The sequence below is a fragment of the Canis lupus genome, chromosome 1 (genome assembly GCF_048164855.1).
Source record: "Canis lupus baileyi chromosome 1, mCanLup2.hap1, whole genome shotgun sequence".
Lineage (NCBI taxonomy): Eukaryota > Metazoa > Chordata > Mammalia > Carnivora > Canidae > Canis > Canis lupus.
Genome location: NC_132838.1, coordinates 113726693 through 113742313, shown reverse-complemented (window position 1 = coordinate 113742313; position 15621 = coordinate 113726693). Strand labels below are relative to the sequence as shown.

The 15621-nt window shown below is 47.0% G+C and overlaps 1 protein-coding gene across 2 annotated transcripts in view; it reads left to right on the top strand.

Moving 5' to 3' along the window:
• Positions 1-1301: 1301 nt before the first annotated feature.
• Positions 1302-15621, top strand: part of SPTBN4 (spectrin beta, non-erythrocytic 4) — a 76257-nt gene continuing 61937 nt past the window's right edge. Inside the window, exons 1-3 of one of the 2 annotated variants that reach the window (XM_072777455.1) lie at positions 1302-1409; positions 2235-2340; positions 3419-3605. In XM_072777455.1, the coding sequence (XP_072633556.1) occupies positions 3434-3605 (172 nt within the window). In that variant the 5' untranslated portion in view covers positions 1302-1409; positions 2235-2340; positions 3419-3433. The remainder of the gene's footprint in view (positions 1410-2234; positions 2341-3418; positions 3606-15621) is intronic. The other variant, XM_072777449.1, reaches the window with a different exon arrangement.

Here is a 15621-nt window from a genome sequence, read left to right as displayed (position 1 = left end):
CCCTCCGCCGGCCGCTCGGCCTGGGAGGCGTGGCCGCACCGGCCAGCTGGGAGGGGCGTGGGTGGGCCCGATGCCCCGCCTCTGCGCTCGAGCCGGGGGCGGGCCGAAGCCCGGGCCACGCCCACCGACCTCTCCCAGCTCACGCCCCCTCTCCCAGGGCCTGACGCTGACCGGGGACTCACGCTGTGCCCCAAGGCTTTCCGGAAGCTACTAGGGTAGAAAGTGAGGCAGGGTGTGACACTGTAACCGTGTGTGCCCCTGTGCCTCTGTGGGACTGTGTGAGTAACCCCGAGGGAGAACAAGATTGTGGATGACACCATGTGCCATTCTCTGTGTAGCACTATGTTAATACAATAGGAGACGGTGTGTGACACCCCGTGTGGCAAGCATTGATGCTGTTCCTTTGTGACCTTGGGGTGCCACTGTGGGTGACACTGTCAGTCTGTGATGCTGTATGCATTCATGAAGCTGGGGAATATGGTGTGGGACATGTGTGAGATGTGTTTTATGGGAGTGTGCGACTGTTAGACAGTGACAGTGTATGACACCCATGTGTCATGTAAGGATGTGTGACTGGTTCCCTATTTGAGTGTGTGGTAGTGGGTATTAACTGTTGTTGTGATGCTGTTTGTGACCTCTTGTGACTGGATGACGTATGAGAGTGTGACAGCACAGGACGTGTGACATGTGAGTGTGTGACTGATGTGACAAGTTTGAGTGTGTAAAAAAGTGTGTGACCTGTGCGATTGCGAAGCTGCGTGTGACCTGTGGGTATATGACACTCTCTGTGACCCCACGGGAGTGTGCGACAATGTATGACATCCGCGTGCTTGTGTGTGACACGGCGTGGGTGGTGGTGGCACTATTTGAGTGTGCCACTACGTGTGATGCTGTCGGGCACTGTGCCAGTGTGGGAGCCCATGTGAGCGTGTGACTGCGTGTCAGTCTGAATGTTTGACTCTGCGTGACCCTGTGGGGGGTGATACTGCGTGAGTGTGTGGCTGTGGGTGATGTTTGCGACGCTGCATGTGACCCTGGTGTGTGTGTGTGCCCGTGTGGGAGTGTGTGACCCCGGGAGAGTGCGTGGCCGTGGGTGACGCTGCCTCCGGCCCCGCGAGCGCCGTGGCTCGGAGTGTCACCGCGCGTGGGCCAGCGCTGCGGGCGGCCGAGGCGGCGGGGGACCGCGGGCGGGAGGGGGTCCCGGGGGCGCGCCGAGCGCGGCGGCCGCGCGAGCGGGGGAGGCGCGGCGGCGGCGGCGGCGGCGGCGGCGCATGCGGATCTGGTCGAGCGGCGGGGCCGGCGGGGCCGAACGGAGCCGGACCGGGCCGGGCCGGGCCCCGGACGCCGACACGCAGGGCGGTCGTCGCTGCGAGCAGCGGGGACGGCGGCACCGGCGGCCGCGGGCCCAGGTGAGCGGCGTTGGGGGATGGCCCCTCCCTGCAGCATCTCCCCACCTGCCCGAGCATCCCTCCCCCGCGCGCTGTGGGCTTGGCCTGAGCCCCGAGGGTCTCCCGGGCTGGAGGAGGGGAGCGGTCCAGGGCAGAACGAGCCCCCCACCCCTCAGCCCTTCAGCCTCCGCGCCATGCGTGGGTCTTCCACCCAGGCCTTGTCCTGCCCGGGCCCCCTCCTTGCGGAGCAGTGACTAGACTGCAGGGAGAGAAAGGCGCGGCCCTGGAAGGGTTAAAGCATTGATTTCCACCCCCAGCCTCGAGCCTTTGCTGGGGCCGCAGGACACCTCTTTCCACCTCCTCCATCTCCTTCTCCTCCCTTCCTTCTCCATTCAACCGCGTAATGGCCAGTCCCTTCCCGGACTGACTGCTTACCAAGTGCTAAGTGCCTCCCCATCCCTAAGTATCCTTCACTGAGGAAACAGTTGTGATCGTCTCTTAACAGGGAGGGAAACTGAGGCAGAGAAGCCAAGTGAAAGATGGATTAAAAATACCGCGAGAATAAAGCAGAGCTTGAACTTACTTCTGTCTGACTCCAGCATAGGCACTTTGATTTGCTAAGATAGGTGGCCAGAGGATGAATAATAATAGCAAGGACCATATATCAAGGGCTTGTATGTACTAGATACCATGTACCCTGCATTATTAACTCATTTCCTCTATAAACATCTGTAGGCAATGGGCACTGTTATCATTACCATTTTACAGATGAACAAACTGAGGCCTAGAGAGAGGGTGACTGGCCAAGGTCACACAGGTGGTAAGTAGCCATGCACTCACTTATAGCTTTCCATGGAAGGAGAGAAGAATAGCAGTGGATTTTGGAGTGTCCACCCAAAGGGATAGTCTCCACTACACTGACCAAGACTGGACCCTGCTTTCCTACAATCTGGTGGGTTATCAACTGTCGGAATCTTTGTGAAGAACACTGATCTTCCCGCAATTCCCCCCTTTCTTAGTTTTGGAATCAGGGGCCTGGAGGGAGGAGGAGATGAATCTGATGTCGCCCACCCCCTTAAATTTCATATTTGCAATCCGGCAGTGTTCTAGAGCCTAGCTCTGGATCAGACAATATGTCAGCTAGCTGTTGCCACAATAATGCTGCATAAGGAACCAGCCCTAAACTCAGTGTCTTAAAACACTGAGCATTTATTTAATTATCGAGTTTAAAGTCAGTGACTGAGACTGGGCTCAGCTGGGCAGTTTTGCTGATCTGAGCTGGGTTTATTCACATGTTGGGATGCGGGGGTTGGGAGTGGTGTTGACTATTGGCTCCTGGACCTGGCCTTGGCTTTGGTGACTGGAGCCTTACACCTGGACTGTGCTGACACTATTTTTCTCATGGTCCCAATCAAGCACAAGCAAAAACATGCAAAGTCTCTTGAGTTTCAGGTTCAGAATTCACCAGTACTTCCACCTGATTCTGTTGGTCAAAGCTAGTCATGTGACCAAACCCGGAGTCAAGGTTGCGAGGAGATGCTCTTCCACTTTTCTCGTCCCTACGGTAGAAGAACACTCAGGAGTTATATGGCAAAGGGTGTGGTTATAAGGATGAAGAACTGAGGCTGTTTAATGCAATCATTTGATCAGAGTACTTGCATTTGAACTCTGGCTACCCACGAGCTTTGCAACTTTGGGCTTGACTTTCATCCTCTAGTGCTCAATATGTGTTTATTCCTGTTCTTACTGTGTTGGAGAGTTTTACTGATAACAGTGTCATCATTCTAACAATAATACAGGGACAATGTACACTAGACACTACTCTGTGCCAAGTGCTAGGCTGGATGCTTTAGCACAGTCCTATGAAATGGTCAGGGCCAATGTTACTGTCAGTGGTATTATGTCCATTTGAAAGACAGGGAAAACTGAGGATAAGGGAGTGGACAGGACTCACAGTCAGTCACTGTTAGAAGTGGGACCTCTGTGCTCAGGCTGTGTCTCTAGTCTAACATGCCTCTGCTCCTCCCCAGGTCTCACCTTCCCCGATGGCGCAGATACCAGGGGAAGTGGACAACATGGAGGGCCTCCCGGCCACTAACAACAACAACCCTGCAGCCCGCTGGGAGAGCCCTGATCGGGGCTGGGAGCGGGAGCAGCCAGCAGCCTCCACGGCAGCCGCCTCGCTCTTTGAGTGCTCCCGGATCAAGGCCTTGGCAGGTACCTGGAGGAGGGCTGGGGTGGGAGGAAGAAGAGAGGGAAAGAAGAAGGCTGCTGGGGTGTCAGTGCTTGAGAATCTTGGTGGCCTAGAGGATGGGAAGAGAGTCACAGGCACTGCACGTGAATCTGTAGACTAGCACGGTCCAGTGGAACTTTCCATGGTGATGGGAAAATGCTATCTGGGATGGATGTCCAATATCTTAACCACTAACCACTAGTACTTGAGGCTGTAAGCACTTGAAATGTGGCTAGTGCTTCTTGAGGGACTGACTTTTTCATTGTATTTAGTTTTCATTCATTTAAATTTAAATAGCCACATGTGGCTTGTGGATACTGTATGAGGCAGTGCTGCCTTAGAACCTTAGAAATGTAGAGTCTCAGAAATGTGGGATTTTATAAGCGTACTTCTTTAGAATTTCAAGATGCTCAAATATTGGATTTTTGGACCTTGGAATGTCATATTCAGAGATTCTTCAAACTTGAGGCCTTAAAATGACACTCTTAGAGCATAAAACTTTATAATCACAAATCTTAGAATTTTTTTTTTCAAATCTTAGAAATTTTAATCATTGATATCCATTGCCAGGATCTTAGACCCTTAGAAACCTAAACTATAATACACATAGATCCTTAGGGCTTTCTAATCCTAAAACTTTGGAATTTAAGATAGAAATGCAGATCCTGAGAATTTTGAGATAGAATGACCGCACCTTCCAGTTTTTAGCACTGAAACCCTCAGTCTGGGACCAACCAGGATGGTTGTTCACCCTACTTCAATGTTTTAGAACAATATAAGCCAAGACTAGAGAACTGTATAGACACAGAATCTTAGAACCTTAGACCTTTGGAACTGTAGACCATTGAAGTTGAGGACTTCATATCCAGAAGGATTTAGAACCTCAGAAGTATTTAATTATCATCATTGAAACTATGAGCAAGGGGGATCCCTGGGTGGCTCAGTGGTTGGGCGCCTGCCTTCGGCCCAGGGCGTGATCCTGGAGACTCTGGATCGAGTCCCGTATCGGACTCCCTGCATAGAGCCTGCTTCTCCCTCTGCCTGTGTCTCTGCCTTTCTCTCTTTCTCTGTCTCTCATGAATAAATAAATAAAATCTTAAAAAAAAGAAAGAAAGAAACTATGAGCAAAAGGGCACCTGCATGCCCCAGTCACTTAAGCATCCAACTGTTAGTTTTGGCTCAGATCATGATCTCAGGGTCATGGGATCAAGTCTCGAGTCAGGCTTCATGTTTGGCATGGAATCTGCTTGAGAGTCTCTCCCTCTGCTCCTCCCTAACCCCCTGCTCATGCTCTCTCTCTCTCTCTCTCTCAAATCAATACATAAATCTTTAAAAAAAAGAAAAGCAAAAAATAAAACTATGAGCAAAGACCCTAAGAACCTTCAGAGACATGTAACTTCATAATCATAAGCCTTTTTAAAAAAAGATTTTATTTATTTATTCATGAGAGACACAGAGAGAGAAAGAGAGACAGAGAGAGGTAGAGACACAGGCAGAGGGAGAAGCAGGCTCCTTGCGGGGAGCCAGATGTGGGACTCGATCCCGGGACTCCGGGATCACACCCTGGGCAAAAGACAGGTGGTAAACTGCTGAGCCACCCAGGGATCCCCAGTCATAAGCCTTATTAAGCCTTTAAAACACTAGACCCTTGGGACCTTTGTTATCTCGGGAACACGAAATGTTATAAACTATAGATTGTGGTAATCATGAAATCTTAACCTAAGGTTAGAAACCCTAAGATCAGAAGCAGTTCCCTCAGAATCTGAGAATTTTAATAACTCAACATTTGACAATTGTGGGATCTTTGATACTAAGATTCTTGGAACTTTATAATTATAAGATGTTGAGGAGTAGTGTCAAACCCAAGGGCCTCTGGGAAGCAGGCGACATAAATGAGAGAATAGGGTAGACAGGGGGCCGTGGTCAACTGTAGAGCATTGTTTTGGTCATCAGCTCCAGCCATGGGGAAATGTGAGTCTAAAATTACTAGTTCTGATGTTACTTTGCAATTTCCCAATTCTAAAAAAAATTATCTGTATGTGCCACAAAGGATGAACCAGAATGAACTCACAGATTGCCAGCCTCCTCTGATTTAGAAATTAGAATGGTATAAAATATACTCTTGGAAACTTAAAATCATACTTTCAGACTCTTAGAACCATAAACACTTGGGATCATATCAACTTGGAATTCTAGAATTTATTATTCCATCCACAAAATATTTATTCAGTGCTTGCTTTGTGCTTGACCTGTGCTGGACAATACAAGGGATGTGAGAGTGACTGAGCCAGCCCACAGGGTTCCCAGGCCACTGGGAGAGTTAGATCGAGCCAGAGTCATGACCCAGAGTGGTCAGGGTCCAGATAGTGAGGCAGAGGCAGAGGACTGGGATGGGGAAGCCCAGGGACTATAGGAGCTCAGATGATGTGCTTGATTCAGTCCAGAGGGTCAGAATGCTTCCTGGAGGGGGAGATACCTAAGCTGAGCTCAGAAGGATGAATAATAGTAAACCTTGGGGTGGAGAGGAGAAGAATATTCCAGGCAGAGGGACCAGCATATGCAAGACCTCCAAAAGCTGGGAGTGGCTAGATTGAAGTAGGGAGCAAATGACAATGCAAAAGGAGGCAGTAGGAGTCAGATCCTGAAGGGCACCATAAACCACCATGAAGGGCGTAAGGGCACTGGGGAGCTAAGGCAAGATTTTAAGCAGAGGTAGATTGTGATAATGTGGGGATCGAGGACTCTTCTCATCTGAGAACCACTGACTCCCAGAACATCAGTGCTGAATACCACAGACAGATGAACACCTAGACCAGAGAAATGTAGGGATCCCCCATAAGAAAAAAAAAATCTCATAGGCTCCCTATGTCTACTTAAATGATTATATCTATAATAAATAAATAAATAAATAAATAAATTAATTAATTAATTACTGTATCTACGATTTTCCTAAATGCAGCACACCCACAACTCTGTGTATATCTCTTATGCCTACAGTTTTCTAAAGCTAAAGCATGTTTTATTGGACTCCAGAACCATGCAAAAGCAGTTAACATTCAGCTTAACAGTAACTTTAAAATGCTGTTGATGCTGGTCTAACGATGTTGCAGCTTGAAAACCTAACATGGTAGACCGCTAGGGTGCATTTTCTTTTGCATCCCTTTGCTTACTTCCCTCACCCTTTTTCTCTTTTCAAACTAAGGCCAACCCTTTGAGCAGAGTCCTGCGTAACATGCTTTCCTATGAACATCTTTGAAAAAGCTGTCTGGACCCCATGCTCAAGAGAGTGCCCTTAATTATGCTCTTCAGTTTATGGCTCACCGTCCTCCTCTTTCTATGTGAGGACCCTCTCCTCCTCTTTATCTATTCATCTACTCTGTTTGCTTTTTAACATTTTAAAAAATTAATCTCTACGCCCAACACAGGGCTTGACCTCAAAACCCCAAGATCAAGAGTCACATGCTCTACCAACTGAGCCAGCCAGGCACTCCTATTTGCTTCTTCTCTTTTATTCCCACATCTCACACCAATGCCTTCCTGTGGATAACCATTCTGATAGTTTGTTTGTTTTAAAGAACAGATTATTTCTTTTAGAGAGTGTGCATCTACATGGGCAGGGTTGGAGGAGGGGCAGAGGAGGAGAGAATCCCAAGCAGGCTCCACATTCAAACATGGTGACTATCATGGAGCTCAATTCCAAGACCCTGAGATCAAGACCTGAGTTGAAATCAAAAGTCTGACCCTTAATGGACTGAGCTACCCAGGCTCCATTTGATAGTTTTATTTATTTTTTTTAATTTTTATTTATTTATGATAGTCATAAGGAGAGAGAGAGAGAGAGAGGCAGAGACATGGGCAGAGGGAGAAGCAGGCTCCATGCACCGGGAGCCTGATGTGGGATTCGATCCCGGGTCTCCAGGATCGCGCCTTGGGCCAAAGACAGGCGCTAAACCGCTGCGTCACCCAGAGATCCCATTTGATAGTTTTAATGCAAATTATTTTCTTTGCATGCCAATGATTTTGCAAAACGTGCATTGCTGATTAGTGTGCATGTATACATATATTTTAACCGCTTATGAAAATATTACATGCACACTAAAAGGCAGATAAATCGTGAGAGTCCAGTGTTTCCACAAGTGAGCACCCCCAGTAACCAGTCTCCATATAAGGAAACAGAATATGACAACCCCAGAGAAGCCCCCCTCAGGCTGCCTCTCTTGCTATACCCCAAAAGTAAACACTATCCTAAGTTATAACAGCACACGTTTGTTTTGCTGGTGTTTGAACTTCATATAAATATAGTATCCTGAAGCATGTACCCCTTTGTGTCTGACTTCATTCACTCAACACTGTGCTTATGAGGGTCATCCATGTCTACCTGTATTTGTAGAATGTTCCTTTTCATCACTGTATAGTATTCCACAGTGTGAATATGCCATAGTTTATCCATTCACCTGTTGATGAGCATTTGGGTTACTCTTCATTTGTGGCTATTACAAGCTAGACTATTGCATACTAGTAATTACTGATATTTCAAATTGTTACGAACTGTTGTTGCTTTAAACTTTCTAGCACCTGTTTTTTGGTGGGCCTAAGCACTGATTTCCATGGGGAGAAAAGTGCTGGGTCATAGGGGTAGGTGTATATCTAACTTTAGTGGAAACTACCAGTTTGTATCATTTTATATTTCTGTATATGAGGGATTCAGTTACTGTACATCGAACCCTTAGTATGGTCAGTCTTTTTAGTTTTAGTCATTCTGATGGGTGTGCATTTTATTGTGGTTTTAATTTACATTTTCCTGGTGACTAATAACAACTAATGAGGTGGAGCACCTTTTCAGGTGTCTAGTGACTATTTGGATAGCTTCCTGTGAAGTGCCTGTTCGGGTGCTTTGCCTATTTGCTTATTAATTTTCCTGCCTTTTTCTGATTGTTTTGTAGGAGTTCTTATATATCCTGATGCAAGTCCAGGATCTGTCAGATCTGTGTGTTGTGAATGTTTTCTCCTACTATGTGGCTTGTCTTTTTATTCTTTTAAAGTTGCCTTTTGAGGGAACCCTGGGTGGCGCAGCGGTTTGGCGCCTGCCTTCAGCCCAGGGCACGATCCTGGAGACACGGGATCGAATCCCACGTCGGGCTCCTGGTGCATGGAGCCTGCTTCTCCCTCTGCCTATGTCTCTGCCTCTCTCTCTCTCCGTGTGTGACTATCATAAATAAAAAAAAATAAAAAAAATAAAAAGAGAGAGAGAGAGAGAAGGTGCATGAGCAGGGGGAGGGGCAGAGGAAGAGGGAGAAGCAGACTCCCTGCTGAGCAGGAAGCCTGAACTGGGGGTCTGTCTCAGGACCCCTAGATCACAACCCAAGTTGAAGTGTTAACCGACTGAGCCACCCAGGTACCCTGATGAACAGTATTTCGTAATTTAAATGTAGTCTAATTGGATAATTTTTTAAAAAAAAGATTTTATTTATTTATTCATGAGAGACACACAGAGAGAGGCAGAGACAGGCAGAGGGAGAAGCAGGTTCCATGCAGGAAGCCCAATTCAGGACTTGAACCCAGGACTCCAGGATCATGCCCTGAGCCAAAGGCAGACAGACGCTCAAACCCTGAGCCACCCAGGTGTCCCTAATTTGATCGTAATAATTATTTCCTGTGTGACTAACACTTGGTGTCTTAAGAAATCTTTGCTGGGGCACCTGGGTGGCTCAGTGGTTGAGTGTCTGCCTTTGGCTCAGGTCAGGTTGTGATCCTGAGGTCGAGGGATTGAGTCCCGCATCGGGCTCCCTACATGGAGCCTGCTTCTCCCTCTGCCTGTGTCTCTGCCTCTCTCTCTGTGTCTCTCATGAATAAATAAAAATAAAATATTAAAAAAAGAGAAATCTTTGCCTACTTCAAGGTCATGGAGATTTTTTGGTTTTCTTCTAAAAGTCATATTTATTCCTTTCACATTTAGATTTATAAGCCAGATGACATTTACTATATTTATTACTGTGTACAATGTGGAATGTCGGTCAGGGTTTGTTTTCTTTTTCCACATGAATATCCAGTTGACTCAGTTCCATTTATTGGAAAGGCTTTCTTTTCCCTACTGAACTGCAATTTCACTTTGTTATAAATCTGAGAGCCCTGTATGGGCTTGTGCATGCAAGTATTGCTAGTTGATGCAGGTTAGCATATTCTAGATTGCAGGTTTTTGTTTGTGTTTTTACATAAGCTCTAGGCCCAACATGGGGCTTGACCTCACAACCCTGAGATCAACCCTGCTCTGCCCACTGAGCCAGCCAGGTGGGCCTAAGTTTGAGTTTTTGCATTGTTCTTATTCAGCACTATGCCTTAAGACTCAGCCATGTGGGGGTGCCTGGGTGGCTCAGTCAGTTAAGCATCTGACTCGATTTCAGCTCCAGTTCATGATCTCAGGGTTGTGGGATCGAGCCAAGGGCTCCCTGTTGAGCATGGCGTCTGCTTGGGATTCTCTCTTCCTTCTCCCTCTGCCCCTCCCTACTTGTGCCCTCTTTCTCTCTCTCCCTCTAAAATAAAATTTTAGGGATCCCTGGGTGGCGCAGCGGTTTGGCGCCTGCCTTTGGCCCAGGGCGCGATCCTGGAGACCCAGGATCGAGTCCCACATCGGGCTCCCAGTGCATGGAGCCTGCTTCTCCCTCTGCCTGTGTCTCTGTGCCTCTCTCTCTCTGTGACTATCATAAATAAAAAAATAAATAAATAAATAAATAAAATAAAATAAAATAAAATATTAAAAATCTAAAAAAAAAAAAAAAGAAAGAAAAAAGACTCAGCTGCTGCTCCTAACTGCTGCATGGAGTCTATTGCGTGAACTCACCATATTCGATTTTCCTAACAATGGACAATGAGGCTGTCTCCAACCCCCAACCTGCCTGTACCCCTTACCCCCCAGTAGCATTGGATGGAACACCTTCATACATGCTCCTTATGTGTAGAAGAGTTTATGGGACATATGCACAGAGAAAGAACTTCTGTGTCATGGGGGTATGCCCTAATTTGACTCTGATAACTTCCCAGTTAGCTGCCCTAGTCTATAACTCCCACCAGTAGGCTTGAGGGGCAGTTATGAGGTCCCCACATTTCCTCTACTTGGTATCCTCCAGCTTCCTAACTTTCCTCAGACCAGGAGCCAAGCATCATTAACATACTAAATGTCACTATATCCTTTCCCCTTAGCCAACAATGGATAAGAGTTAGTTATTTTTCAGCTTTACAAAGGTCTCCGTGTATTTAAGATACAAATACATTGAAATCTTATTCTAAGGAAATGTATTTTGCTTGTGACTGGTGATTTCCACAGTGGAGAAGAATATATAAATGACAACTCAATGTGAGCACAATGGCAGAGGTAGGACAGTTGTCATTTGGCTTGGAGCCTTGACAACCCAAAGGTATGGGTGCCAGCTAGAGTCCCAGCAGGAAGCAGATGGCTCTCCTCAAGGGGGTAAAATTGAGGAGAACTAAATGAAGGGACTAATTACAGAGGTGTGGCCAGGGCTACGGGAACCTACAAACTACGAGGCCAGTGGACACCCCAGGGACTGGAGCAGGTCAGGGAGTGGTGAGAGGGCCGAGGCCTCCCGAGCTGGGGATGTAGGGAGAGAATAAGGCACTGCTGACAGCTTTCAGTTCATGTAGAGAGGTAATAAATTCCTCAGCCCTTCTTTCTCCTCTTTTTCCCCCTATTTATTTATTTATTTATTTATTTGAGAGAGAGAACGTGGAGGGAGGAACAGAGGGATAGGGAGAAAGAATCTCAAGCAGACTCTGACCTGAGCACATAGCCCAACTTGGGGCTCCAGGCTCGATCCTAGGACCCTAAGATCATGACCTGAGCTGAAATCAAGAGTCAGACACTCAACCCATAGAGCCACCCGGGTGTCCCATTCCTTTCTCCTCTGATCTCTTTCTAGTCAAACCCAACAGAAAGTCTGAGGCCTTTGAGGGCCGTGGAGCCCATTCATAGAGTCTGCACCAGCAGCCTCCCTGGGCCCAGAGCTCAAGCAGAACAGTAGGGGTGGTGCCAGAGGGGCAACGGAAGACACCCTACATGGTAGCCAAACACACTCCCCAGCACAGTAAACATTCAGTGTCATCTTAGGTCAGAAGTGGCACTCTGGGACATATCTGGTTTCACCTCCACTGTGTGGTTTTTTTTTTCTTTTTTTAAAGATTTGTTTATTTATTTTAGAGAGAGAGCAAGGGAGAGTGCATGCACATGGGAGTGCGGGGAGGGGCAGAGGAAGAGAATCTTCCAGCAGACTCCCTGCTGAGCGTGGAGCCCAACAGAGGGCTGATGTCACAACACATGAGATCACGAGCTGAGCTGAAACCAAGAGTGTGAGACTGAGCCACCCAGGCGCCCCACTCCCACTGTGTTTTCTACAAACACAAATCGGTTGCCAGTATTTAAAAATAGGGAGATTTTTGGGGCACCTGGGTAACTCAGTGGTTGAGTGTCTGCCTTCAGCTCAGGTCATGATCCAGGGGTCCTGGGATCGAGTCCCTCATCAGGCTTTCTGCAGGGAGCCTGCTTCTCCCTCTGCCTATGTCTCTGCCTCTCTCTGTGTGTCTCTCATGAATAAATAAATAAAATCTTTGGGACACCTGGGTGGTTCAGTGGTTGGGCGCCTGCCTTTGGCTCAGGTTGTGATCCCGGGATCCAGGATCGAGTCCCACATCGGGCTCCCTGAAAGGAGCCTGCTTCCCCCTTTGCCTATGTCTCTGCCTCTTTCTCTCTCTCTCAGTCTGTGTCTCTCATGAATAAATAAATCTTAAAAAAATAAAATATTTAATAAATAGATAAAAAATAAGGAGACTTTGTCTTTAAAAATCCAGATTTGGGAGATCCCTGGGTGGCTCAGCGGTTTAGCGCCTGCCTTTGGTCCAGGGCACGATCCTGGAGTCCCAGGATCGAGTCCCGTGTTGGGCTCCCTGCATGGAGCCTGCTTCTCCCTCTGCCTGTGTCTCTGCCTCTCTCTGTCTCTATGTCTATCATGAATAAAGAAAAAAGAAAATCTTTTAAAAAATCCATATTTGGGGCTCCTCGTGGAATATCAAATGATACAGCAACTCAGGGATACAGTTCCTGGGAGGCTGCAGTCACAGGGGCTGTGTGTGGCCACTGCCCCTGATCTAGGGCCTAGTTTTCTCAATTTCAGGGCCTGCCTGGCCTGTGTGGGTGTTTCCACTCTGGACCCCTGTTCCATGCTAGCAAGACTATAGTCACAAGACCCAAAATTTCATGGTATCCTGCTTTATGAAGTCACCATCCGGATGGTCCAGGAAATGTTTCTATTAGTTTTCTTTGGATATCATCAAAATGAAATTACAAAATAAAAAATATATTCTCATGGATCTCTGTCTTCCAAGTATGAGTTCCCAAACACTCAGGATCCCTCAGAATCCATTGACTTAGTCCAGACCCCTCGTTTTGAAAATGGAGGCCCAAAGAGGAGACGTGTTCACTTGAAGTCAAACAGTGCCTTATCAATAGAGGCAGAATTGAATGCACTTGTCCTCACTCAGCGCCACACTTGGGGGGGGGGGGCGGTGCACAGAAGGTCCACTTTGGCTTCAGCATTGGCCAAAATCTGCTATTTGGCTAGGGCACCAGCACCAGTGATTGGAAGGCAGCATAACCCAAAACTTAATTCAGCGTCTATTCTGTTACCACTTCCTGGTGTGTGATTGATGTTCAGGTGCTCACACGAGTCCCCATCCTCTCCACACAGCACAAAACGTGCATTTAAACAAACAAGATATCTCACATGGATTTACTATTCATTTCTGCATATTCACTTTCAAATTACAGGTAAACATTCAAGATCTGGTTTCAAGTAAAAAAAAAAATACAGGTCCCTCAGTGGATATTTTTTAACAATGTATATATATTTTCACTGCCAGATTCAAATGCAATATTTAATATTACAAAAGAGGATGCCTAAAAAAACAAAAAACAAAAACAAAAACAAAAAACAAAAGAGGATGCCTGGCTGGCTCAGTCGGTAGAGCATGAGACTCTTGATCTTGGGGTCATGAGTTTGAGCCCCATGTTGGGGGTAGAGTTTATTTAATACAAAATAATAATACTACGGGGCGCCTGGGGTGGTTCAGTTGGTTAAGCGTCTGACTCTTGTTTTTGGCTGAGATGATGATCTCCGGGTCATGGGATCAAGCCCCTTGTTGGGCTCTGTGCTCAGAGGGGAGTCTGCTTGAAATTCTCTCTCCCTCTACTCTTCTCCCTCACTACTCGCTAGCTCATGCTCTCTCTCTCATAAATGAATAAATAAATAAAATCTTTATAAAAACAATATTACAAAAGGTAAATTTTATGCAAAAAATTGTTGAGAGATTTTTAAATGGTTAAAAAGGGAAAGAGACTGGCTCTACAAATCTTGCTTCCTGCACTCATAGGAAACTTAAAAGCATGATAGCTAAGTTATTTAGTAATGAAATGCTAAGCATATGGTGCAGCTGAACTGCTGCAACAAACCGACCCAGCGATGCAGTGGCTTAAAGGAGACAGAAGCTTACTTCTCCCTCCTGCATAATCCTGACAGGAGCAGCCTCGTGGGTTAGGGAGGCTCTGCTCTGAGCAATGAGTATGGCTTCCAGCTTTCTTCTTCTACTCTGTGCCCTCTGGACCTTGTGTTCAAGCTTGTGCGAGTTAGGGAAAGAGAAAGGAAGGCCAGGCATTAGTTTACTGTTCTGGTAACACTTTATTTTTTAAAAAATATTTTATTTATTTATTCATGAGAGACACAGAGAGAGGCAGAGACACAGACAGAGGGAGAAGCAGGCTCTTTGCATGGAGCTCAATGTGGGATTCGATCCCAATGTGGGATCATGCCCTGAGCCAAAGGCAGAAGCTCAACCGCTGAGCCACCCCAGGCGTCCCTGGTAATACTTTAAATTAAGAAATAATGATAGATTCACATGAAGTTGCAAAGGAAGTACAGATGATAAAAAGACTCACCCAGGGGATCCCTGGGTGGCTCAATGGTTTAGCACCTGCCTTCGGCCCAGGATGTGACCCTGGAGTTCCGGAATCGAGTCCCACATCGGGCTCCCTGCATGGAGCCTGCTTCTCCTTCTGCCTGTGTCTCTCTGTCTCATGAAAAAATAGATAAAATCCTAAAAAAAAAAAAAAAAAAAGACTCACCCAGGGTGCCTGGGTCGCTCAGTGGGTTAAGCATCTGGCTTTTGGTTTCAGCTCAGGTCATAATCTCATGGGTCATGGAATCGAGCCCCACGTTGGGCTCCATGCTCAGTGTAGAGTCTGTTTGTCTCTCTCTCTCTGCTCCTCTCTGGCTTGTGCTTTCTCTCTCTCATACTCTCTCTCAAATAAATAAAATCTTTTTTAAAAAATTGAAGACTTGCCTAATTTAAACTTTTTATTTTATTTTTTTTAAAGATTTTATTTATTCATTTATGAGAGACACACAGAGAGAGAGAGAGAGAGAGAGAGAGAGAGGCAGAGACACAGGCAGAGGGAGAAGCAGGCTCCATACCGGGAGCCCGATGCAAGACTCAATCCCGGGACTCCAAGATCACGCCCTGGGCCAAAGGCAGACTTAGACCGCCAAGCCACCCAGGGATCTCCTAAATTTTTTTTTTTTTTAAAGATCTACTTGATTTGGGATCCCTGGGTGGCGCAGCGGTTTAGTGCCTGCCTTTGGCCCAGGGCGCGATCCTGGAGACCCGGGATCGAATCCCACGTCGGGCTCCCGGTACATGGAGCCTGCTTCTCCCTCTGCCTGTGTCTCTGCCTCTCTCTCTCTCTCTCTCTGTGTGCGTGTGACTATCATAAAAAAAAAAATCTACTTGATTTATTCATGAGAGACACACAGAAAGAGGCAGAGACATAGGCAGAGGGAGAAGCAGACTCCCTGCGGAGAATCTAATACGGGACCTGATCCCAGGACCTCAGGACCATGACCTGAGCCGAAAGCAGATGCTCATCCACTGAGCCACCCA